At 40.9% G+C, this 24,162-nt stretch overlaps 3 protein-coding genes across 5 annotated transcripts in view; all 3 read left to right on the top strand.

Moving 5' to 3' along the window:
• Window positions 1-24,162, top strand: part of LOC141612504 (uncharacterized) — a 167,684-nt gene that overhangs the window by 248 nt on the left and 143,274 nt on the right. The window lies entirely within an intron of this gene.
• On the top strand, window positions 1,239-4,685 carry LOC141612499 (receptor-like protein kinase FERONIA). 2 transcript variants are annotated; one of them, XM_074431294.1, is made up of 3 exons: window positions 1,240-1,619; window positions 1,833-2,532; window positions 3,021-4,684. In XM_074431294.1, the coding sequence occupies exons 1-3, from the start codon at window positions 1,337-1,339 to the stop codon at window positions 4,441-4,443; spliced, it is 2,406 nt and encodes an 801-aa protein (XP_074287395.1). In that variant the 5' UTR covers window positions 1,240-1,336; the 3' UTR covers window positions 4,444-4,684. The 2 variants fall into 2 exon arrangements, with proteins under 2 accessions (XP_074287394.1, XP_074287395.1); XM_074431293.1 differs by having other exon boundaries at window positions 1,239-2,532; window positions 3,021-4,685.
• LOC141615420 (receptor-like protein kinase FERONIA) lies at window positions 8,929-11,403 on the top strand. Of its 2 annotated transcripts, none has more exons than XR_012529848.1 (2): window positions 8,929-10,030; window positions 10,200-11,403. XR_012529848.1 is itself a non-coding variant. In XM_074433786.1 (2 exons), the coding sequence occupies exon 2, from the start codon at window positions 10,592-10,594 to the stop codon at window positions 11,354-11,356; it is 765 nt and encodes a 254-aa protein (XP_074289887.1). In that variant the 5' UTR covers window positions 8,929-10,030; window positions 10,200-10,591; the 3' UTR covers window positions 11,357-11,399. The 2 variants fall into 2 exon arrangements, 1 of the variants encoding a protein (XP_074289887.1); XM_074433786.1 differs by having other exon boundaries at window positions 10,200-11,399.

Genomic DNA, 24,162 nt, shown 5'->3' with positions numbered 1-24,162 from the left:
ATACTAAACTTGGGTAAACAAGTTTTTCAAGGGTTTAAAAGAATTACATCGTCTTGTTTTTCTCGTCACACTCCCAAATCTTAATTGCTCTTCACGAGTTTTACGTATAATTGCTTCTTTTGTCAATGGAAATTGTTCTTCCAGAGACGCCATCATTGATTAATCGCAAAAGAGGTAGACCACCCAAGGTTTCGTGCAATGTCCAACACGATGATATACTACCTCATGTTATACCAAGAAGAAAACGGTCAAAAGTAATCAAGCTTACAAAAAATTTTGAACATGAAAAAATCGAGAACTATAACCTACACTCAGGCGTATATGATGGAAAAATAATAAAGGATGACACGTAAAGCGAAGATGGAACTATAGACTCAACTTTATCTTCAGAAGAGTTACTGGAAGAACATGTTCCTTGGTTATCTCAAATTACTATAACTGGACCAATTCCGAATTTGGATAGTTTGTTCTTCAATCCGACTAATCTCGACATTCTTGTACACTTTTTTGATGATATACCCACTGTGTGATTTAATCTTGTAAAACTAAATTGATTATGAACCTGGCTTAATTTAATTATTACAAGATCAGTTTGCGTGTCTTTTAATAATTTAAGACTTAAGGGAAACAAACCCCAAAAACAGCAGTAAAAGGATTATACATCTGATATACTACCAATTCTATAGTTTTTTAGCATTATAATAAAGTTTTTGAGTTTTGTTTTAAAGTTTCTGAGTTTCAATATGAAGTTTCTGAGCTTATTCACTTAAACATTAAGCTCTAAAAAATTACAATAAAACTCAAAAACATTACATATAAGTTTAGTTAAATTTGAGTTTTGACGAAAAAAATATTAAAATCTAACTTATAAACTTTATTATGCTCAAAAAAATACAAATATGCTCAAAAAACAAAAAAATTGGATATAGTACATCCGATGTATGTTCTTTTTCTCCTATAACAGTGAAGGTATTCATTCTCCAATGTTCAAACTATTCCAAAAAGAGTTCCAATAACTCTACATCCTCTGTTTTTTTCATAATTTCTTCAAATTTTTCTACATTTTAAAGTAGTCGGGTAAAATTTACAAGTACCTAGAACAAATATTGACTTTTCCCCTAAAAAAAAGATTTGTGAAGTCTTGTAATGAGCCAAACATACACAATTATTTTTGTAGTTGTGTGTGGCACATAACATCTTGACTTTTCAAGTCTACCTATACTCAAACTAACTGTGGCCATTTGTATATGCCGTTAACAATAAGCAACTTTAATTAACAAAATAAAATATCAGAATTTATATTAATTGGTGTTTTGATTTAACAAATTTAAGAGTAATGAATTGGAGCATCAAGTTGTTAATTCTGATCATTGTTGTGAGTTGTATGACAAGTGATGCCTTATACACCTCGCTCCTGATCAATTGTGGGCTTCCCAAGTCCACCCAATCCGAGTCCCCCTTGGACGGTCGTGTATGGCAAAGCGACGACGACCTTGCTTTCGCTCCGTCTAACCTCGACATCGTCTCAACTAACGTATTAGAGAATGCCGATGACCTGCCATACAAAGTAGGTCGGGTATTCTGGTCTGATATCACCTACACTTTCTCTGTCACCCCAGGTCCGAAATTCGTACGCCTCTACTTCTTCCCTAATGTTTCCTACAACACCACTCTTCCTCACCAATTTTCAACATCTCTCTTTGCTAATAGCTTCACTCTTTTACACAACTTTAACCCTTTCCTCAACTCACAAGGGAAACCATTTATTATAGTTGAATTCCAATTCATTATACAAAATGGTGAAAATAATCTCAACTTAATCTTCTCTCCAGGTATAATCAGTAACGGTTCTCCCGATACAAGATTATCCTACGGGTACGTAAATGGTATAGAAATTGAGTCCATTCCAGATGGTTTGTACCTAGACGAGTCCAACCTGATGTATGCCTATGTCAATAATCAAAAAATTGGATACTCGGTGCAAAACGATTCAACCGCATTCCAGACGGCTTATCGGCTAAACGTGGGAGGGGAGATTGTGGATGGGAGGAACGACAACCCTGGGGGAATGAAGCGTAAATGGGACGCAGACGAAAACTACATAGTCGGGGAACGAGGCATAAAGTTGGAGCCAGATCCAAACTTGGTGAGCTCAACGACTAACAGCAGCCAGGAAGCGCCGGCCTACGCGGCACCTAAGATAGTATACGAGACGACTAGGAGCATGGGAGACAACTCTTATTTAAATTTGAAGCGGAACCTTACGTGGATGTTCCAAGTGGACCCCGGGTTTGATTATGTGGTGAGGCTTCATTTCTGTGAGTTGAGTGCTTATGTGACAAAGATAAATGAGAGGGTGATGGAAATGTATATTGATGGCATCCTGGTGGAGCAGTATTTTGATATTTTGTTGGACGCTGGAGGGTTTGGTATTCCAATGTACAAGGATTTTGTTATAAAAGTCCCTGGTGATAATCCTACTAATGGTTCAAAGGTTGCTCTTTCCTTGGCCCTCCATCCTTTAAATCGCATGTAAGTATATTTAAACCACTCATCATACTCCTACCTTCTTCTTTATCTATCTTTAAAATCGATAAGAAGATTAGATTAAATTTTCTATGAATATGCCTTAAATCAATTTGAAAAAAATGTGAAAGTCATCAAACCTAACAATGCAATTCAGTTTGATGTAATGTTTTTGAGTTTTATTTTAATTATTTGAGCTTAATGTTTAAGTGAATGAACTCAGAAACTTTATAGTAAAACAACTCAAAAACTCTATTACAATACTCAGAAATTGTAACTATACGGTTACTGGTAGTACATCGGATGTATAATCCACTTACTGCTTTTGAGGTGATGCATTTCGAACGGCCGTATTTGCTCTTGCGTCGATTTCACAACCGTTGCAATAAGTTAACTCTATATTTATATTTATATTCATATTCATATTTCTTAAAGATAATTGATTGATTGATATTTAAATTGATTTGTTGCACTTACTTGTTCTGTTTGTTTAGTGTTATAGATATATCGCTGAGTGGGTTGGAGATCATGAAGTTGAGCGATACGGCTAGAAATCTTGCAGTTCCTAATCCACCTTACAACGGTACTCACACAACTTCACTAAATCGAACTCGAAACGCTAAAAGTTCAAACCGTAAGACTATTATTACTATTGGAAGTGTCATTACTGGTTTACTACTAGTTTCTGTTATTATACTTGCTCTGTTTCGACGCAGACTACAGTATAAGAAGCTATTTACATCGGCCAACTCATCTAGACCGTCCTTACAAACCGATCTATGTCGACGTTTCTCGTTGAGCCAGATAAGGGTTGCCACTCATGACTTCGATCAGAACTTAATCATTGGCCGAGGCGGGTTTGGAAAGGTGTACAAAGGTTGCATAGATGGTGGAGCCACTCATGTGGCTGTCAAACGACTAAACTCGACATCCAAACAGGGGGAGCAAGAGTTCCTTACTGAAATTGAGATGCTTTCAAGACTACGTCACAGACATTTGGTGTCCTTGATCGGGTATTGTGACGAAAAGGGAGAGATGATATTGATATACGAGTACATGCCCCGTGGCACTCTTCGCGACCACTTAAATTACAGGGACGCTAAAGAAACATGCAAAAATGAAGTATTACCATGGAAGCAACGTTTGAAAATTTGCCTAGGATCGGCTCGTGGGCTAGAATATCTCCATGGGGCCAACAAACAGTTGATCATTCATCGTGATGTCAAGTCCACTAATATTTTGCTCGATGACAAGTGGACAGCTAAGGTGTCAGACTTTGGGCTCTCGAAAGTGGGTCCTGCAAGTGACACAAGTGACATAGGAGTGGGCCATGTTAGTACTATTGTTAAAGGCAGCTTTGGGTATTTGGATCCCGAGTATTATCAACGTGGACAATTAACTGAGAAGTCGGATGTTTATTCATTTGGAGTCATGTTATTTGAAGTCCTATGTGCCCGACCAGCTGTTGAACTTAACCTTCCTACTGTTCGAGCTTGCTACACAAAACGGATCCTCTACACTATAGTCGATCCTACTCTAACGGGTCAAATCACACACGAGTGTCTAAGTAAATTTGGGGAGATTGCAGAGTTGTGTATAAGGGCTAATCGCGATGAACGTCCCTCCATGAGGGACGTAGTATTGAGTTTAGAATTCATGCTAACACTTCAACAAACCGCCGAGAACACTGGTGATGTTAGTCTAATGGTGGATTTCACGATTAGTAGTAATGCTACTTGTGGTGGTGAAAATGGTGCTTCCACAATTTCATTTGGGGAGTATGTTTCCGAAAGTAGAGCGGTTGGTATTGATACTCAAGGATCGACTGTCGCTAATAATAATGCTGTTACAAATTCTCATATGGAGGTCAAGTCGGCTTCAGTGTTTTCTGAGATCTTTGATCTACGGGCTAGATGAAATTTTGCCGTCCGTCCTTGTTAGTCTACATTTTTATGCATGTGCAAATTTTTTTTCTACTTGCAATTATGAACCGTATATGTAATGAACTAGTAGATGATGTCATTAATGATGGTAAACCGGGGTTGATCGCTCATGGCCTGAATATCTAAGTTAGAAAAGCTCATTTTTCAGTAATGTACTGTTCTTTTCTTTGTTTATGTGTTAGTATGTATCTAGGAACCTTAATAGAAGAGCTCATGGCCCGGCTCGAAGGGCCATGAGATTACAGTAGCTAGGAATCTTCTTTTATGAGCTGTCAAAAAAAAAAAAAAAAAATTCATAACAACGGCTATGTTATTCGTTCTTCTTCTCAATTAACACATCGACTTAGTAAGTTGCCCTACATTACAATAACATGGCTTTAAGATATGGATTTTGCTTTTTCACATACATACTTTAGTCTTATACATATGATTTTTAAAAAATTACATATTTCTAATTGTCGGATTTTGCAATTGAGGCATTTCTTCGTGCGAAGCACGTACTTACATACTAGTTTTTTTTAAAAAGGATCGTCTCACTCTATAAATTATGCTAATCAAAATTATAAATACAAGAGTTGTTAGGATTAAATAGGCACTGCCCATATTAACCATAAACCCTAGTTTCCCTGCCGTAGACATTCGACGATGGAACAAAAACCTTATCGGTCGTCAATGGTACAACACCATAGATGGAGCTCCCTTCCCGATGAAATTATCATCAACATTATTTCCCGCTTTAACCTTCTTCGCGACACCGTCATTACTATTTTTACTACCAATTTCAGCATCAAACGATATGACAAACCTATCGACAATATCGACGAGTATTGGACTATCCTTGATAATCTCTTCACCTTGTTCGCGCCACCTGTTATCGACACATTTTGACTTAATCTTTACGTTTACCACTACAACGAACCTCAATGCTGGCCAATCATCGACACATGGGTTCGTCAACTACGTTCTCGTAACGTCCAACTGAAGGGACCGCGGTACATCACATGTAGCAGCGGAAGACAAAAACGCGGTCCTCCTGAGACCTATTGCATTTAAAAACTTGTAAAAACTGGGTAAAGGGACACATACTTTATTTGTAGACAATAAATTGGTCTAACCCCGAAAATACGGAGTCTCTAGTGTATCCACACCGGTAGATAGACTAACGTTCTCAACCCTTGAGACGACCTCGGAATATAGAGAAAATACTTTTCTCCACTTTTTAGTGTATGAGAGGAAGACAATATACAAACTTGTTTTTATGCCTTTTTAAAAATGCATGGCCGAGACTTCTATTTATAGCCAAATGATAACTTAGCCATTAAGGCATGTTGTAAATCCTTAACCATTAAGGATTCTATGTTGAAAAGGCACGTGGCTCTAATGATAAGCATATCACATTTTATGTTTATCAAACCAAGCACGTAACATAATTATCTTCCATCGCTCTCTCATATAAACGTCTTTCCGATATTAACTATATTTCCGTGTTAGCGGACAATATAAAAATATGTCGTCGAAATTATTTAATTAATTATCTCATAATAAATTAAATAACCGTAAACGTTAAATATCGACCGTAAGTGTGTGACCACATAGGTTCATCACTAAACCGGTAATAATTAATCTCATTAACTATTAATCGAGGTTGGCGTCTAACAACACTCCCCGACGGCCGGATAGTGTGAATACCAATATTCACTGTACTTCACTGTACTCGAACCTGGTAAAGGATACTGTATTTATTTCCCTCCGTCGTTCCAACTCCGGATCATCTTAGGGTATGGTTTGACTGTCAAACCCCACTAGACGACCACTATGTTACATGTCTACCATTATTGGTCGAAAATGACTTTAAGAAACTCCTTTCTTAAATCATTCGTCTACCCTGGCCAAGGTTTTTATATGACCAATAAGATTAATGACAACATAGAGTTCAAACTCATTACCTTGAGCTGACGGATTCCATCTTGACTCACCACTAATTACATAGGTACTTAATTATACCCAATGATCATTCAACTAGCATTTTTACACACTAGGTGTCCGGTATCTAAGTACAATAAGCAGTCTATTAATTACAATGATGATCTCAGGTCAAAGGATAAAATATACAATTACTCCTTAAGAGAATTTCCACATTGACAGTGCATAGGTAATAATAACCATTTGGAAATCTCACTGTTGATCACGTTCAATAATCATATCTCCATATGCATTATTTATATTATAACTTAATGAATGAGATCCATTAATACTCATCCTATGAGTACCGTTATCAATATATTGGTCTATCCGGGTTATCACAGTCCCATTCTGATAATCACACGACCAAGAACACTTTTAGATTAAACTTTATAATACTCGACTCTCATTATCATAATCTCCATTATGATGTCAAATATACCAGTTTAATCAAGGACTTATCATCGTATTAATACCTTAATAAGATAATAAGAAAAAGCCATCTAATTATTAATCTCCATTAATAATTACACTGTATGAAATTCGTTCAAAAACGTTTCATAACGATTGCTCTGGGGCATAGTTCCAACACCAACACATGAAACTTTCTTGCTCTCCAGGTTTCCGTCAATTTGATAATCGATTTTACCCACCAAGCATTTTTCAAATCGATTCCTTGGTAACACTTGAGTTGCGTTTGATTGCCAACGGCATTGGTTGAAGACTTCCTAATTCATTTGTTCTTCCAAACTCAGGAAACTATATTTCAGTTTGTTCAATTACGCATATTTAGGAAGGTTATTAAGTTGTTGTCCGTCGCTTGAAGACTTATCTTTGAACCTTTACCATCCTAAGGAAAGTGTCGTTTTAATCACAAGTAAGAGTTTAAAACGATTACATATAAAATTAGTAGGGAAATCGATCCGTAATGTTATTATTGATACTCCAATATTTTAACAATTGAATTATTGTTCTAATTATATATTATCAATGCATATGCTGAATTCGATTTCAAATGTCGTCAAGTCGCTTACCCTAAGTACTGGCTCACCGGCGAGGTTCATCAATTATTGTACTACCTTACCCAAATTGATTCGTCTTAAATTAACTTTCAGTTCTGAAATATTACAAGCAATATTTGATCAACAGATGATGATGCATTGTCCCAATTTAGAGGTTCTTTTGATGGATCTTTCCGACTATAAAGAGATGATTTGGAATCAAGATGCCGTGTTCATGCTAGTTCAACAGGTGAAACACATAGAGTTGTATGCAGATGTATGTCAATCGATTTACCAAATATGGGTTGAGTTTAGTGACATGGGTTTTAAGAAGTGCCCCGGTTTTGGAGAAGCTTGTCATCCGCGGATATGGTACTCGTCCTAGCGATGATTCCTTGAGTCAATTTTGCAAAACCTTACTCAAGTGTGCCGAGGACACTTCACGTTGTCAAATCGATTTCTTAGGAGGATTTAAGCTAGACACAGAAGTTCAAGGATAAACTTTATAAAATACGGCTATTGGCTACGCAATTATTATAACTGTTTTTTTTAGCGTTTGTCATAATGGTAGACATGAAGACTCTCTTTAAATAAAGATTTAGAAGAATATATTATGGGATATGATAAGTATCGCTCTACTCAATAATATCAAGTACTGGTATCTTTACCATTGCAGGATAATCTGGATTTTTTTTTCTGTTGAACCTTCGGCTTGGTAATAGGTGTAACTTCATTAGTATTGATTATAATTGTCTTCAGAGTAATATTTTTGTGGATGTTACTTGGAGGGAGGATAATAGTAATGGACTTGGGTGGTTCATAAAGTTTGCGGATTCTAGTTCGTATTCATGTTATGTTTGAAGAATGACTGAATGAGGATAATATTTTGGTGACTTAAATGCTTCCGAATTTAAGTTGGCATTTGAGTAATACTCCCTCCGTCCCGGTCAATTGTTGTCCTTTGATTTTGGCACAAAGACCAAGAAAAGAGGAGAGGGCCAATAACTAAATGACAAGTGGAACAAATTGAATGGAATGATCAAATTACTCATCAAGTTCATTCTTAAAATAGAAAGGACAACCAATGACTGAGATACCCCAATATGGAAAAGGACAACAAATGACCGGGATAGGGGAGTATATTACAAGTAATTTGTCCCCTAACTAAAAAAAATGATTTGTTAAGTCTTCTAATGAGCCAAACACGGGTCTTTTTGAAGTTGCGTAGCACAAAACATCTTGACTTTTCAAGTCTACTTTTCAAGTCTATTTTTGTGGACTGGACTGGTCGGTCCGGTTTGCCTCTCCGGGCCATTTTTTGTTCACCGCTAGTGACGGCAATTTAATAGATTGGCTTCTCTCAAGTTTGAGTTTTTCATTCGCAACTTTTTTAAGAGATAAAAACTATTACCACTCACACCAGTCAACTTTAATACAATGGCCATTTGTATATGCCGTTAACAATAAGACACTTGACAGTCCACACCAACATTTAATTAACAAAATAAAACATCAGATTTTTATATTAATTGGTGTTTTGATTTAACAAATTTAAGAGTAATGAATTGCAGCATCAAGTTGTTAATTTTGATAATTGTTGTGAGTTGTATGACAAGTGATGCCTTAGACACTCGGCTCCTGATCAATTGTGGGCTTCAGGAGTTCACCCAATCTGAGTCCCCATTTGAGGGTCTTGTATGGCAAAGTGACGACGACCCTGCTTTCGCTCCGGCTAACCTCAACAACGTCTCAACTAACTTCTTAGAGGATGCTGCTGATGACGTGCTGTTCATACGGCTCTACTTCTTCCCAAATGTTTCCTACAACAACATTCCTTCTCACCTGTTTTCGACATCTCTCGTTGCTAATAACTACACTCTTCTACACAACTTCGACCCTTTTCTCAACTCGCTCCAAGTAATTACGCCACAATATGAATTCCAACTCATCTTTCAAAATGGTGAAAATAATCTCAAATTAACCTTCTCTCCAGGTCGTATAATCAATCATACAGGATATGTCAACGCTATAGAAATAGAATCCATTCCACAGGGTTTGTACATAAACGAGGCCAACCTGAATTACGTATATGCCACATATCCTGTAGGGACTTACGTATTGGATAAAAATGGCGATAACCCAGGGGGAATGAGGCGTAAATGGGAGGCGGACGAAGACTACGTAGTGGGGGAACGAGGCACAAAGTATCAGCCACCTCCAGGGACGAACAACATAACGATTAATTACACGAAGAAGACACTAGACTACGTGGCGCCTAAGATAGTATACGAGACGTGGAGGGGCATTGGAGACAACCTGCCTGAGATAAATCAAGGTCGGAACATAACGTGGAAGTTTGAGGTGGACCCGGGGTTTGACTATGTGGTGAGGCTTCATTTGTGTGAGTTGGGTGCTAATGTGACGGGGATAAAACAGAGGGTGATGGAAGTGTATATTGATGGCATCCTGGTGTATCCGGGTCTTGATATTTGGGAGAAGGCTGGAGGATTTTGTTACAAGTATGCCGCCTCCTGCTATTAATATTAATAATGCTTCAAAGGTTGCTCTCTTCTTGGCCCTCCATCCTCTACCTCGCCAGTAAGTATATTTAAATCACTCATCATACTTCTACCTTTTTACCTCCTTCTTTAATTTATCTATCTTTAAATAAAGATTAGATTTACACAACTTTAACAATTCAAAATATACGAAATGATTCATAGATATCATGCATGTTACTTATTTGTTGCACTTGTTCTTTTTTTAGTGTTACAGATATATCGCTGAGTGGGTTGGAAATCTTGAAGTTGAGCAATACAACTAGAAATCTTGCAGTTCCAAATCCACCTTACAACGGTACCGACACAATTTCACTAAGTCAAACTCCAAGGGATAAAAATTCAATCAGTATGACTATCATTATTATAGGGAGTGTCATTAGTGTTTCACTACTAGATTCTGTTATTCTATTTGCTTTGTTTCGACACAGACAACAGCATAAGAAGTTATTTACATCGGCCAACTCGTCTAGACCGTCCTTACTAACCGATCTTTGTCGACGTTTCTCGTTGACCCAGATAAGGGTTGCCACTCGTGACTTCGATCAGAACTTAATCATAGGCAGAGGTGGGTTTGGAAAGGTGTACAAAGGTTGCATAGATGGTGAAGCCACTGATGTGGCTAGAATATCTCCATGGGGCCAACAAACAGTTGATCATTCATCGTGATGTCAAGTCCACTAATATTTTGCTCGATGACAAGTGGACAGCTAAGGTGTCAGACTTCGGGCTCTCGAAAGTGGGTCCTGCAAGTGACACAAGTGACATAGGAGTGGGCCATGTTAGTACTATTGTTAAAGGCAGCTTTGGGTATTTGGATCTCGAGTATTATCAACGTGGACAATTAACTGAGAAATCGGATGTTTATTCATTTGGAGTCATGTTATTTGAAGTCCTATGTGCCCGACCAGCTGTTGAACTTAACCTTCCTAATGTTCGAGCTTGCTACACAAAAGGGATCCTCTACACTATAGTCGATCCTACTCTAACGGGTCAAATCACACACGAGTGTCTAAGTAAATTTGGGGAGATTGCAGAGTTGTGTATAAGGGCTAATCGCGATGAACGTCCATCAATGAGGGACGTAGTATTGAGTTTAGAATTCATGCTAACACTTCAACAAACCGCCGAGAACACTGGTGATGTTAGTCTAATGGTGGATTTCACGATTAGTAGTAATGCTACTTGTGGTGGTGAAAATGGTGCTTCCACAATTTCATTTGGGGAATATGTTTCCGAAAGTAGAGCAGTTGGTGTTGATACTGAAGGATCGACTGTCGCTAGTAATACTGCTGTTACAAATTCTCATATGGAGGTCAAGTCGGGTTCAGTGTTTTCTGAGATCTTTGATCTACAGGCTAGATGAAGTTTTGTCGTCCGTCCTTGTTAGCATACGTTTTTTATGCATGTACGGACTACAAATTCTGTTTTTTACTTGCCCATATGAACCGTATATGTATGTAATAGAGATGGTCAAAGGTGCGTGTCAGCCCGGCCGACCCTGAACCAGCCCGTCCATGGGTCAGTTTTGACCGGCCCGGCTCCCAACCCGGCCCAACCCGCCCTATATACGGGCCGGTTCCGGGCCCCAAAATCTCAAGCCCGACCCGTCCCAACCCGAACCCGCCCTAGGCTCGCACCAAGCCCGCCCTAAACCCGCATCACGGGTCACCCTTAACCCAGCCCGACCCGCCCTCAATCTCGGGCCGCTTCCGGGTCTCCAAAGCCAAACTTGGCCCGCCCCCGGCCCGGCAGACCCGCACTATTGACCAACCCTAATCAATCAATACATATATATAAAGCAGAAACATTTCGAGCGATATTAGAGAGACCAACTTTTTTAGAATTCCTAACAAGAGTAGATTTCGAAACAAATTTAATAAAATTATCCTAATAAAAGTAGATTTTCTTAATATTTTAATAAAGTTATCCTAATATAAGTACATTAAATTTATTTTAATAAGATTATTCGAGTAGGTGATACTCAAAATACACAATGTAATTAAATATATGGTATATATTAATTATATTATAAACATTATTCATATACTATATCGAGTTAATTAGATTTTACTCCCTTTTGAAATACACACTTTTAAAATTACTCCCTTTTGATTTTTTTGCTAAATTACTCACAAGTTGCATTTCTTCCTAAAATTACTTCAAAACTCCAATTTAAGTGACCTATTTCGTCATTTTTGAACTTATTCATTTGCGCCTTAGCCAATTTATATACTTTGAAGGTATAACTATGTAGACAAATGGATGGAGAGTTCAAAAACAGAGAAAATAAGTCACTTAAATTGAAGTTTGGAGCAATTTTAGAAAAAAAAAAATGCAACTTAAGGGAGTGATTTTAGCCAAAAAAAATTCAAAAGAGAGTAATTTTTAAAATGTGGATTTTAAAAGGGAGTAAAATATAATTAACTCTACTATATCTTAAATTGCGTTTGTCATACTAACTGAAAAGTTAACTGGAACCTAAAAATGTAGCTTAAAAGGTAATTGAAAATTAAGAGATGATAATTTAATTGATTAAGCCAAAAATGTTTGGCAAACTAACCGAAAGGTAGCTTTTTTTTTGGTAAAATGATATAAAAGAACATAATAAGTTCTCTATATTTAATATTATAAATTGAATGAATAAAAAAAACAGGTAACTTATTTCTCACATGCTACTCTTATTTTGGTAAATAATTTATCTATCAAATATTTACAAAAAAATTAAGATAAATGAAATTTTGCTCAATAGCTAATTTCTTTGAAATAAAGCCTAAATATGAGATTTTTCATGATCTCCCGACCTTCCTCATATCTAATTAATTAATTCTTGATATTTTTTTTTGCTAATGTTTACGTATTTTTGACCCTATTGTTAGTAGTTGATCTTAAGTTCCATTTTTAATTTTATAATTTCCATTATAGTTATTGGTTCAGAATAAATATTAACAATTAGACATTGTAACACAAGGTACATATATACTCCAAAATCATGAGGAACATAATAAATAAGTAATTGGTTCAAAATAAATGTTAGCTTTCTACATAAGAATAAAAATTATTGTTAGCTCTACAATAAGAAAAAAGTAAATTAATTTGATCAAAAAGGAAAATCTATCACAAGTGTCCAACTATATCGCATTTGTCTTGGATGTAGCGAATATAAATAAAGTTTTAGACTCAAACTGAATTTTAAATCGTTCCAATTATGGGTGTTATATATGGATAAAATAATATCAGAATTATTTGAGAAAGTTATAGAATAGACGACTATATGACATTTAAATGGAACGAATCTATTTTAAGATCTCCCAAAGTTGAAGCGGTTATGGTTTTGAAATTTTTTACTTGCGACAAGTAAGGGCATGTAATTTTTCTATTAAATACGGGTATGAGAAGGCCTGACATTCATCATGTCTTATCTCCCATTTGACATCCTTACTTTTAGGCGTCGCTTTTGTTTTCATTATGCGGGATTTGGTCGGGTATTTTAGTTGGTGTAGACTTTGGAAGTAAGATTCATTATATTTTATTAGGAATTTCACACTAAATGTATTTCATCCTCTTTGCAATGATCTTCTGTATTGCTTCTACACAATTGTTAATGCGGAAGTTTGATCATGATTTTCGACATATTAATGGTCAAAATTATAAAAGTTTGACCTCTAAGAGGCAAGGTGAAAGAGTTTAAGAAGGAGAGAGAGAGTATACATCATGAATTTTTTTAATATAACTCATAATAGTATGCTCAACCAAGTGTGGTATAACAGGACCTGTCTTATTATCAATCGCCCTCGAAAAATCATAGTAGAAGGGAAGATACTTACGGGTTTCAAAGTCGGCAAAAAGTCCTGAACCCGAGGATAGTAATGACTTCCTTAGATACAAAGATTATTTTCGTTCTTAAGCACAGACAATATATGTAGACGCCTTGCTACGTAGACGTGACAAACAGAGTAGGTCGTGTCGGGTTCAGGTGTCACGTTTAAACAGGTCACGAACTCTTCAACCCAAACCCGAACTAATTAAATCTCGTGTCTTGTTCGTGTCGATCCAGTTATATTAATAGGTCATCAAATCTCAAACCTCAACCCTAACCCGTTAATTTCGTGTCGTGTTTTCGTGTCATGTTATATTTGGAGTGTAAGTATATTTATGTGAGTAGCAAGAAAATTTGTGATTAATTTAGTAAATAGGTTATTCGTGTCGGGTTCGTGTGTAGAGTGCCCAACCTAAACCTAGCCCAATTAAATCTCGTGTCGTGTTTGTGTCGATCCACTTACATAAACGGATCGTTAAATGTCAACCCAAACCCGTTAATTTCATATCGGATTCATGCCGTATTTTCGTGTCGTGTCATTGTTTGTCCGCTCTAATGCTGCGCCATAACAATAAACTAGAGTTACGGACAGTCACTAAATCTTGTTAAAATTTACCTGCTGAAACTAATTTTTATTAATGGTCAGCTTTACGTAGTTTCAAGAACAACATCATTCGAGAGATTAAGGTTCTACATCGATGATAGAGACCAAATGTATCAAGGCCACAAGAAGGACATTGTTCGCAAAGAAGTTTTCATAATTTACCAAATTAAGATGTCGTATTATATATTTTGCATGGAGTTTTTAAGGATAAGTAGTCAAAAACTATTTCGGTAAAACAAATAGATGGTGCTGAGACAATAAGAAAGGTAACTCTATAATCCAATTATATCTCTGAATGTTAGTATACAACTGATACCAAATGTCACAACGCTTTCGTTGCTTTTTTGTAATAGGAACTGGTGATTAATCTGTCCTCATCTAAATCAACCCCCGAAATTTTGTTTGCTTCCATTTTTAGCATAATTTGACTTTTTGTTAAATTTAATAGTTTTCTATTAGCAGACCATGGTAACGTAAAATAACGTTTTCAGCTGTGCCATAAAATATACTCCCTCCGTCCCGGTCATTTGTTATCCTTTGGTTTTTGCACAAAGACCAAGGAAATGGGAGGGGGCAATTACTAAATGACAAGTGGAATAAATTGAGTGTGAATTATCAAATTACTCATCAAATTCATTCTTAAAATAGAAAGGACAACAAATGACTGAGACACCCAAAAATGAAAAAGGACAACAAATGACCGGGACAGAGGGAGTATACTACTAACTGACATTATTAAACTAAATTGGTAACCCAACTATTATAAAAAATGACATAAACTACTAACTGATGTTGTCACATATAATACTACTAGGTGCCCGTGCATTCTATGTAATAGAACCAGAAATATTGCGTGATGTCTATAAGGAGCAAATACTCTTAATTGTAAATAATCAAGGTAAAATTATGTTATAAGAGATCTAACATTTTCTCTCAACGCACTAAATATATATAATTATGATACATGCTGTTTTTTGTAACATCATTCAGTTTTACGTAGTTGTAAAATAATTTGCAAAACTCATAAAGATATGTCTTCGTTATTAGGGTTTCATATTGGTGAACTCCACCATGTTTATAGAGAAAGCGTTTTGTATCTAATTAAAAACCGGTTGTGCCTGTAACACTGAAAAAGCTAGCGACATACTATAACTATGTCACTTGATGTTATACTAATTGATGGCAAAAATTTTATACTAAAAGCACAAATAATTCATCGGTTATCATCTATACCAATCACGATTTTTTTTTCCATCGATGATAACATAGTAGAACTTTTTTATCAACTTAAGAATATATATTTTTACAGATAATCCTAATGGGAGCCCCGTGCATCGCACGGGCTTTCCAACTAGTATGTAATGATTTTTAAAACTTGTTTGAATGAATTATGTTGCGGATATTTCAACGTTGCCACACGAGTTTGAGGTAATGACCACGTTCACGAGACCATTTAATAATGGTCCAAAAAAGGTTAAATGGACAATCATTTTAATTGTTTTAACTTAAAACTAAAATTAACACTTTTGATGGGGCATATTCTGCACCCGCTGACCGAGTCAACATATTGAGCAAGGTCAAAGATATCCACAACAAGTCAACGACTTAGACAGCCTAACCGACGCAGCCTGTCGGCCTGTCTCTTGGGTCTCGGCTGGGACAACTAGCCGGCCGGGGCACACATCCGCGTACTCATATCCAAGACCCCTCGGCAGCGAGTCAACAGGGCCCGCCGGCCTGCCATGGGTCCCTCGGCCGAGGGTAGATCAGTCTTTCCACCTGCTAGCCACTTGGCCACTTGGCCACTACGTGACAAAAGGTGAAAGTCTATAAATACTCCTCAACCCTCATTGAGGAGAGGATCCACAATCTAACCTAAAACTCACTATTCATCTGGTAATATCTTCCTTATCTCTCTACAACATATACTTCGCCAAGTAACATACAACTTATCTCTTTAAGTTCACTGACTTGAGCGTCGGAGTGAGTACGCTCGGTGCAAAGCCGAGCCCTCAGTTTGTTCATCGTTTCAGGAGAGACCGAGAGGAAGAGTCAAAGCAAGGAAGGACATCCATTCACCAAGCTTGCGTGGTAAACAACACTGCTCTGGAATTACACCCGGAACAATTGGCGCCGTCTGTGGGGAAAAGATACTATAAGCTAGTCACATTCATTCCCAAACAAAAAAAAAAATACACAAAACCCACCCCGACAAGCTAAGAAAAATGTCAAAGCAACAAGAAATAGTTGTAACTGACGAAACCGAATTCTACCAAGATGATACCGTCCACAATTTTGGGATTGGACAGTCCCCCATCGGCCGAGTAATTCAACCGGCGTACGGGATGCCAATAATACCAGAAACACCGCTGCCCACCGACCAAGTCACCATCATGGGACATGTGGTTGATGCAGCTAAACTGAAGCTACTCCTGGAACTAATGGGTAGCACGCCGACTCACACTGTCACAACGACAAGAGCGGCGGCACCCCCACAAGAGACCAGGGCCCAAAAAGTGACTCCGAGAAACTTGGACGGAGCATTAGAGGAAGCTGACCACGTCAAGACGCCGGGGGAGCCCAGAGTGCCTGTGGTAGACCTGAGTCCTTCCCGTACTCGTGGGAGGACAGCGTCGCCGCAGCACCGACGAGGCCTGCCCCAGAGGAGTGAAAGAAGTCCGACTCACCAGAGTCGGAGAAGAAGCCCGACTCACCAGAGTCGGAGAAGAAGCCCTTCCCGCCACGGGGAGAGGAGCCGGACCAGGGATGCGAGGAGCCGATCGCCGCGTGTCGTTCGACACGTGGTCAGACAGCCCTTCAATCCCTACGTCCTAGAGACCCCGGTGCCGACTAAGCTGAAGTTGCCGCCCATATCATACAAAGGAGAAAGCGACTCAACCGACCATGCCGAGGCTTTCGAGTCTTACATGTCGGTCTGGGAGCAGCCTGATGAGGTTTGGTGCCGAGTTTTCCCAACGACCCTGCATGGGATGGCGCAAAGTTGGTACAAGGGGCTACCCAATGGGTCGATATACTGCTACGGCGACCTAAGGGACATATTTTTGGCCCAGCATTCTTGCAATAAGAGAAGGGCCGTTGAGACATCGGATCTCCTGACTATCAAACAGGAGGGAGGCGAGTCTCTCCGAAGTTATGTGAAGAGGTTCGACGCCAAGGTTCGGCGATTCGTGAGTGAACAATGAACGGCGACCTTCGCACTGATGAAAGGCCTCCCAAGAGGGGACTTAAAAAACGAGCTCATCAAGTGCGGAGGCTAGAACCTAGACTCCGCCAGGAAGATGGCCGACCAAGCCATAAAGGTGGAGGATTATCACAAAACACAGGTGGGCCCCGGCGAGGCCGTGCACTCGAGAGAGCAAGAGCGCCGGAGGACAACCGGATGAAGGACGCCGTGACAATAATAGGTCGCGGTCGACAAGTCCGCCAGAAACGAAACTCGGCGGGCACCGGGGGGAGTTCGGGACCGTACTACCAAAAGCGGTACAATGGTCACACCCCCCGGTCGTATCCGCCGCCGAGGTCTTCGCCCGAGCAAGAACGAGGGTCGAAAGTGGGAAAGGCCCCCAAGGCGAGGGGGGGGACGGTGACACGAGCCGATGATTGTGAGTACCACGGCCACACCGGTCACTTAACTGACAACTGCCGGCATCTGAAGAATGCCATTGAAGAGCTGATCCGGAAGGGGAGCCTCGGCAAATATGTTGCCGGAGGCCAAAAGACTAATGCCGGCGGCTCAGACAAAAAATCCGTCTTTGAACGGATAGGAGTGATCCATGTTGTCATCGGGGGCAACGAGAACGGTGGGTCCGCTCATGGGCACAAACGGCACCTGAACGAACTATATCAGGCCATCAACTTTGTGCCCAAAACAGCGACCCCCGCTTCCAACATCCCCGATATGACTATTGGGAAGAAGGACTACGAGGGAGTCATCGCCCCGCACAGCGACCCACTTGTAGTCCACTTGGACATAGCCAACCACCTGGTCAAGAGGTGCACGATTGACACGGCGCCTACACGAACATTATGTTCGGGGAGTGCTTTCTCGGTCTCGGTGCGAAGGTTGAGGATTTGAGCCCCCGCACCAATCCGTTGTACGATTTTTCCGGCGAGCTGTTACCCCTGGGGTCAATCAGACTGCCGGTGATGTTCGGCGAGGGGAATGCGGCTAAGAATGTCCTATCTGAGTTCGTGGTCATTGACGGCTCGTCCACCTATAACGTCCTTATAGGCCGAGTCACTCTGAGCGAGGCCGATGCAGTAATGTCCATCCGGGCCCTGACACTAATGTATGTCTCGGACCGGGGGGAAGCGCATAAGCTCGTCCTAAAAGACGAAAAGGACGAAGTAGTCAACGTCCAGATATCTGCCAGAGGATGCAACATGCAATCCTACAAAGTGGCAAAGAAGTCAGATAAGGGGAAAAGCCCATCGTTACAACAGGAAGGCGACCTCATGGATGCCACTGTCGGCCTGGTCGAGGGAGCCGAGACCGAAGAAGTTGAAATTGACCCAGGGCGCACCGTAACTGTCGGTGTCAACCTGGAGCCAAAATTCAGGGCCGCTCTCCTAGACCTGCTGAGGGAGAACAAAGACGTCTTCGCCTACTCGGCGGCCGAGATGCCAGGCGTGAGCCGGGAGGTAATTGTTCACAAGGTGAACGTACTCTCCACCGCTCGCCCCGTCGAAGCGAAGATGAGGAACTCCTCAGCCGAGAAGGATGAGGCCATCAAAGCCGAGGTAGATAAATTACTAGCGGCGGGCTTTATCATGCCTTGTACCTATCCTGAGTGGTTAGCTAATGTTGTAATGGTGAAGAAATCATCGGGGGCGTGGAGGATGTGTGTAGATTTTACCAACCTTAATAAAGCGTGCCCCAAAGATTGCTATCCCTTGCCTCGAATAGATAGCTTAATCGACGCCACGACAGGTTACACTATGATGAGTCTGCTGGACGCCTTCTCAGGGTACCATCAGGTATTCATGGCCAAAGAAGACATGCCTAAGTGCGCATTCATCACCGGTGGCGGCACATACATGTATAAAATGATGCCATTCGGTTTGAAGAACGCCGGCGCAACTTATACAAGACTGGTGGACAAAGTGTTCCAAAATCAAAAAGGGCGAAACATTGAGGCCTACGTCGACGATGCTATCGTAAAAAGCAAGTCCGACGGCTAGCACTTAGCCGATTTACACGAGACATTTTGTTCACTAAGGAAGTATAGAATGAAGCTCAACCCAAAGAAATGCAACTTCGGCGTCCGGGCCGGCAAGTTCCTCGGCGTGCTTGTCAGCGCCAGGGGAATTGATGCCAACCCAGAGAAAGTCCAAGCAATACTGGACCTGCCGGAGCCGAGGAATCGAAAAGAGGTTATGACGCTGACCGGGAGGATGGCGGCTCTCGCCCGTTTCATCTCTCGGTCAACCGACAAGAGCACCCCATTCTTCAAAGTGTTGAAGGGAAATAAGGACTTCAGCTGGGGGGAGGAACAGAGCACAGCTTTCAAGCAACTGAAAGCTCATCTTCAAACTCTCCCAACACTGTCCAGGCCGATGCTGGGGGAGACGCTATATCTATACATAGCAGTTACCTCGGCCACGGTCAGTGCAGTGATCATCAGAGAAGAAGACAAACAGCAACACCCAATCTACTTTGTCAGCCATACATTGTTGCCCGCCGAAAGAAATTACCCGCTGATTGAAAAAAAGCTTTCTTTGTCGTCGTTGCCGCAAGGAAACTGAAACCTTACTTCGACGCACATCCCGTGACGGTCTTAACCGACCAACCATTGGAGAAAGCATTGGAAAAATTTGAACAGTCCGGTAGGCTCATCAAATGGGCAGTAGAGCTATCCGGCTTCGGCATTCAGTACAAGCCGAGGCCCTCGATAAAGGGACAGGCACTGGCAGACTTCCTGGCCGAGTTCACATATCAAGAAGAGCCAAACCCCGGAGTATGGGAAGTATACACCGACGGTTCCTCTACGGCGAACAGCTCAGGAACCGGCATCCTTATCATCAGCCCAAACGGGGACGAGTTTGAGTACGCCTTGAAATTTACCTTCTCGGCCTCAAACAACGAATCCGAATACGAGGCGATGATAACTGGAGTCGAGCTAGCTAGAGCTGCCGGGGCGGAACACATCATTTTGAAAACAGATTCACTCTTAGTGGCAAATCAAATCAGAGGAGAGTACGAGACTCGAGACGACGGGATGGTAAGATACCTGGAAAGGGTAAAAGCTGACACTTCAAAATTGAAATATTTCCAGATACAATGCATTCCCAGGTCTGAGAACAACCGAGCCGACGCTCTCTCAAAGCTTGCCAGTTCAACCATCAAGAATATTAGTCGAACCGTGCTGGTGGACATCAGGAATGCCAAAAGCATTACTGAGACCGTCAGCATGGTGGGCGACATAGAGGTCGAGACGACGTGGATGACTCCGATAATGAAGTACAAACTGATGAATGAGTTACCGGAGGACTGCAGTCTCTCACAGAAGATAAAGAGGATCGCAGCAAGATACTTGGTGTTTGAAGGAGAATTATACAGGAGGTCCGTGATAAGGCCACTCTTGAAATGCGTCGGTCCGGCCGACGCGAGGAGCTATCTTGTGAGAAATTCATGAAGGCATCTGCGGTCATCACATGGGGGCAAGAACACTAGCCCACAAAGCTCTCCGAGCCGGCTACTTCTGGCCCACTATGCTTGAGGATTCCAGAGCCAAAACCAAAAAGTGCAACAGCTGTCAAATGCATGCTCCGGTGATACATGCGCCATCCCGAGACCTGCAGCCGGTACTTAGTCCCCTTCCTTTTGCACAGTGGGGGATGGATCTACTAGGGCCATTTCCAACGGCACCCGGAGAAAGAAAGTACTTGATTGTCGCCGTTGACTACTTCACCAAATGGGTCGAAGCTGTAGCGGTACCTGCGAAGACGACGGCGGCCGTAAGAAAGGTAATCTGGGAAAATGTCATAACTCGTTTTGGGTTACCCCAAGTCATGGTATTTGACAACGGCCGAGAGTTTTGGAGTGATACAATAATGAATTGGTTGGAAGAACTTGGTATCAAATTTGCATACTCCTCCGTCTGCCACCCACGAGCAACGGACAAAGTGAGGCGGAGCGACCAATAAAACAATCCTCAACGGTTTGAAAAAGACATTTGAAGACCTAAAGGGAAGATGGGCCGATGAACTACCCGGCGTCCTGTGGTCCCTGCGAACCACGGAGAAAGAAGCAACGGGGTACAGTCCATTCCACTTAGTCTACGGTCCGAGGCGATCCCGCAATTGAAGCAACGGTGCCAACATTCGAAACGGCCACCTTTAACCCGGTTGAAAATGAGGAAGGTTTAAGAACCTCCCTAGACACTGTCGAAGAAAGCCGAGATACGAAGACGCCTCAACTTGGCAGTATACCAAAACCGAATGAGAAGAGCCTACAACCAAAGAGTCCACAAAAGGGACTTAAAAGTAGGGGATCTAGTCCTAAGAAAGTCGGCCGCCACCAACAAAGGAAACATTCATGGTAAATTGACGGCCAACTGGGAGGGTCCTTACAAAGTGGTTGAAGAAATGAGGCCGGTACATACCGCTAAATGGACATGGAGGGTGTGCCTTTGATGAGCCATTGGAACACTGACAATCTCAGGAAGTACTTTGTATAGCGGCGGAGGTGTCCAAAACAATTGTTGGCACCCCAACGCATGTTTATATCTAATGAAGAATCATCCAAGTTTTCCATCAAAGTGTTTATCCCCTCCGTAGTCATATCGAGGTAGACGCCACGGCCCAAGCCGGGCAGTCACCCCAAGAAGTAGACGCCACGACAGTCACTACCAGTGCAGTTGATACTCGCGAAAGCGACCAACATGCCTTAGGAACGTATAAGTACAGTTGAGACGCAATTCTAGCCGCCTCGGCCAACCGAAGGTGTAATACTCCGTATTTATGAGTCTTGGGGTACTCTATCGAGTAGGCCTTACTCTGTCGAGTAAGGGAGTTTTGCGAAATAAAATTGTTTCTGACCTGTTGGGTACTCGATCGAGTAACTAGGGTACTCGATCGAGTAAGGGGGTACTCGATCGAGTACCTTGGGTACTCGATCGAGTGTCCGGTTCTACGGGGAGATTTCTCGGGTTTTGTTAATTATGCGATTAAGGTATTTAAGTTTCGTCGTCATTGTTTTAAATCACTTTTACAAAACCTAAAACCCTGTTTAAGAGAGAAAGCAACCAGTTCATCTTCCTAATCGCATTCTTAGCAACTCCCGGAGTTCAGACGGTCAGTTCTTGTCGTTATTCGTGTCGTTGAGTTCCTTGCGTCGAGGGTAAGATCTACGTACCCTTTTTATTGTTTTTCCCTTGATTTGGTTAAACCCTAATTTAGAGATTGGGGGTTTTTATGTGTAGTGTGTGATGTGTAGCCTTTATGTGTTATATGATAGGAGGAGGGTTCGTAGAAGAGGCTTTTTGATACAGCTGTTGATACCGTCTGACTGTTGTGCTTTCCAGGTAGGATTTCCTACTCAGTATTAGTCCCATAATGGGATGATTGTTGATGTGTTAAGATTGATTGTTTGATATAGTAATTGTATTGTGACGGCTGTGATTGTGATTGTACACTGTTGATAGATTCAGACGATTGTTGATATTGTGATTGTGATTGGTTGCCTATGGTTCTCGAGATGCGTTCTCGGCTGAGTGGAGTCACTTGCGGGAGTGGCTTCACGCCCTAGTTTTGCCCTTCGTGGAACCCGCCACGGAAGGGGATGTGCACATTAATGGGACAGGGTTATCGCTCGGTATGATGAGCGGGGCTTAGGTGGGAACGGCTGCGGTCCCCCACTGGCAGGGCTGGTCCAGTGGACAGTCAGTGATTGAGATGATTGGAGTTGGTTGGTTGTGTATGTGTGACAGTTAAGCTGTCTGTCTATCTTATTGTGACATGTATATTAATTGTGTGATTAGTCGACCCGTTTAAATGTTTTAAAAACTGTGGTGATCCATTCGGGGGTGGTGAGCAGTTGCTTGGCAGGTATATCTTGGATACGCGTGGGATCTAGCTGGGGATGGAGTCATCACATATCAGAGTCTTTAGTCTTCCGTTGTGTTTATTAGAACAGTTCATTTCAGTTGGTTTATAGTTTGAGAACAATTGTATTTTGCTTACAGTTGGTTTTGTAATGTAATCACTTAAACTTATTTAATAAAGTATGTTTCTTCTTTGTCTTATGATTATCATGCCTCGGGCAACCGAGATGGTAATGTCTTCATACCTGAGTGGTCCTAGTAAGGCACTTGGAGTATGGGGGTGTTACAAATGGTATCAGAGCGACGATCCTGAAACCTGTAACCAATGAACTTAATGAACATAGGGAGTCAATTAAAATGAACCCGGGGTAAAGGTTGTAGGAGCTAATGCAAAGACTTGGGAGACGTCCTAAAGTCGCGAACTCGCCCTACAATTTTGAACCGGTCACCATGGGATATGTGTCGGGATCGTTATGTGCTTATTGTGTGCTGTGTGTATCTATGTAGTAGTATGTTGTATGAATTGATGGATGAAAGATGATAATGACGTGAATTGTATGTTGGTTGATTGTAAAGCATGAAAGTATAATTATTGATACATGTAATTTGACATGTTATAATTATGTAAGGAAAAGTGTTTTGTCTATATATATATATATATAAAGCGATGTGTAAGTATACAT

The sequence above is a fragment of the Silene latifolia genome, chromosome 11 (genome assembly GCF_048544455.1).
Source record: "Silene latifolia isolate original U9 population chromosome 11, ASM4854445v1, whole genome shotgun sequence".
Taxonomy (NCBI): Eukaryota; Viridiplantae; Streptophyta; class Magnoliopsida; order Caryophyllales; family Caryophyllaceae; genus Silene; species Silene latifolia.
This window is presented reverse-complemented; position numbering and strand designations above follow the sequence as displayed.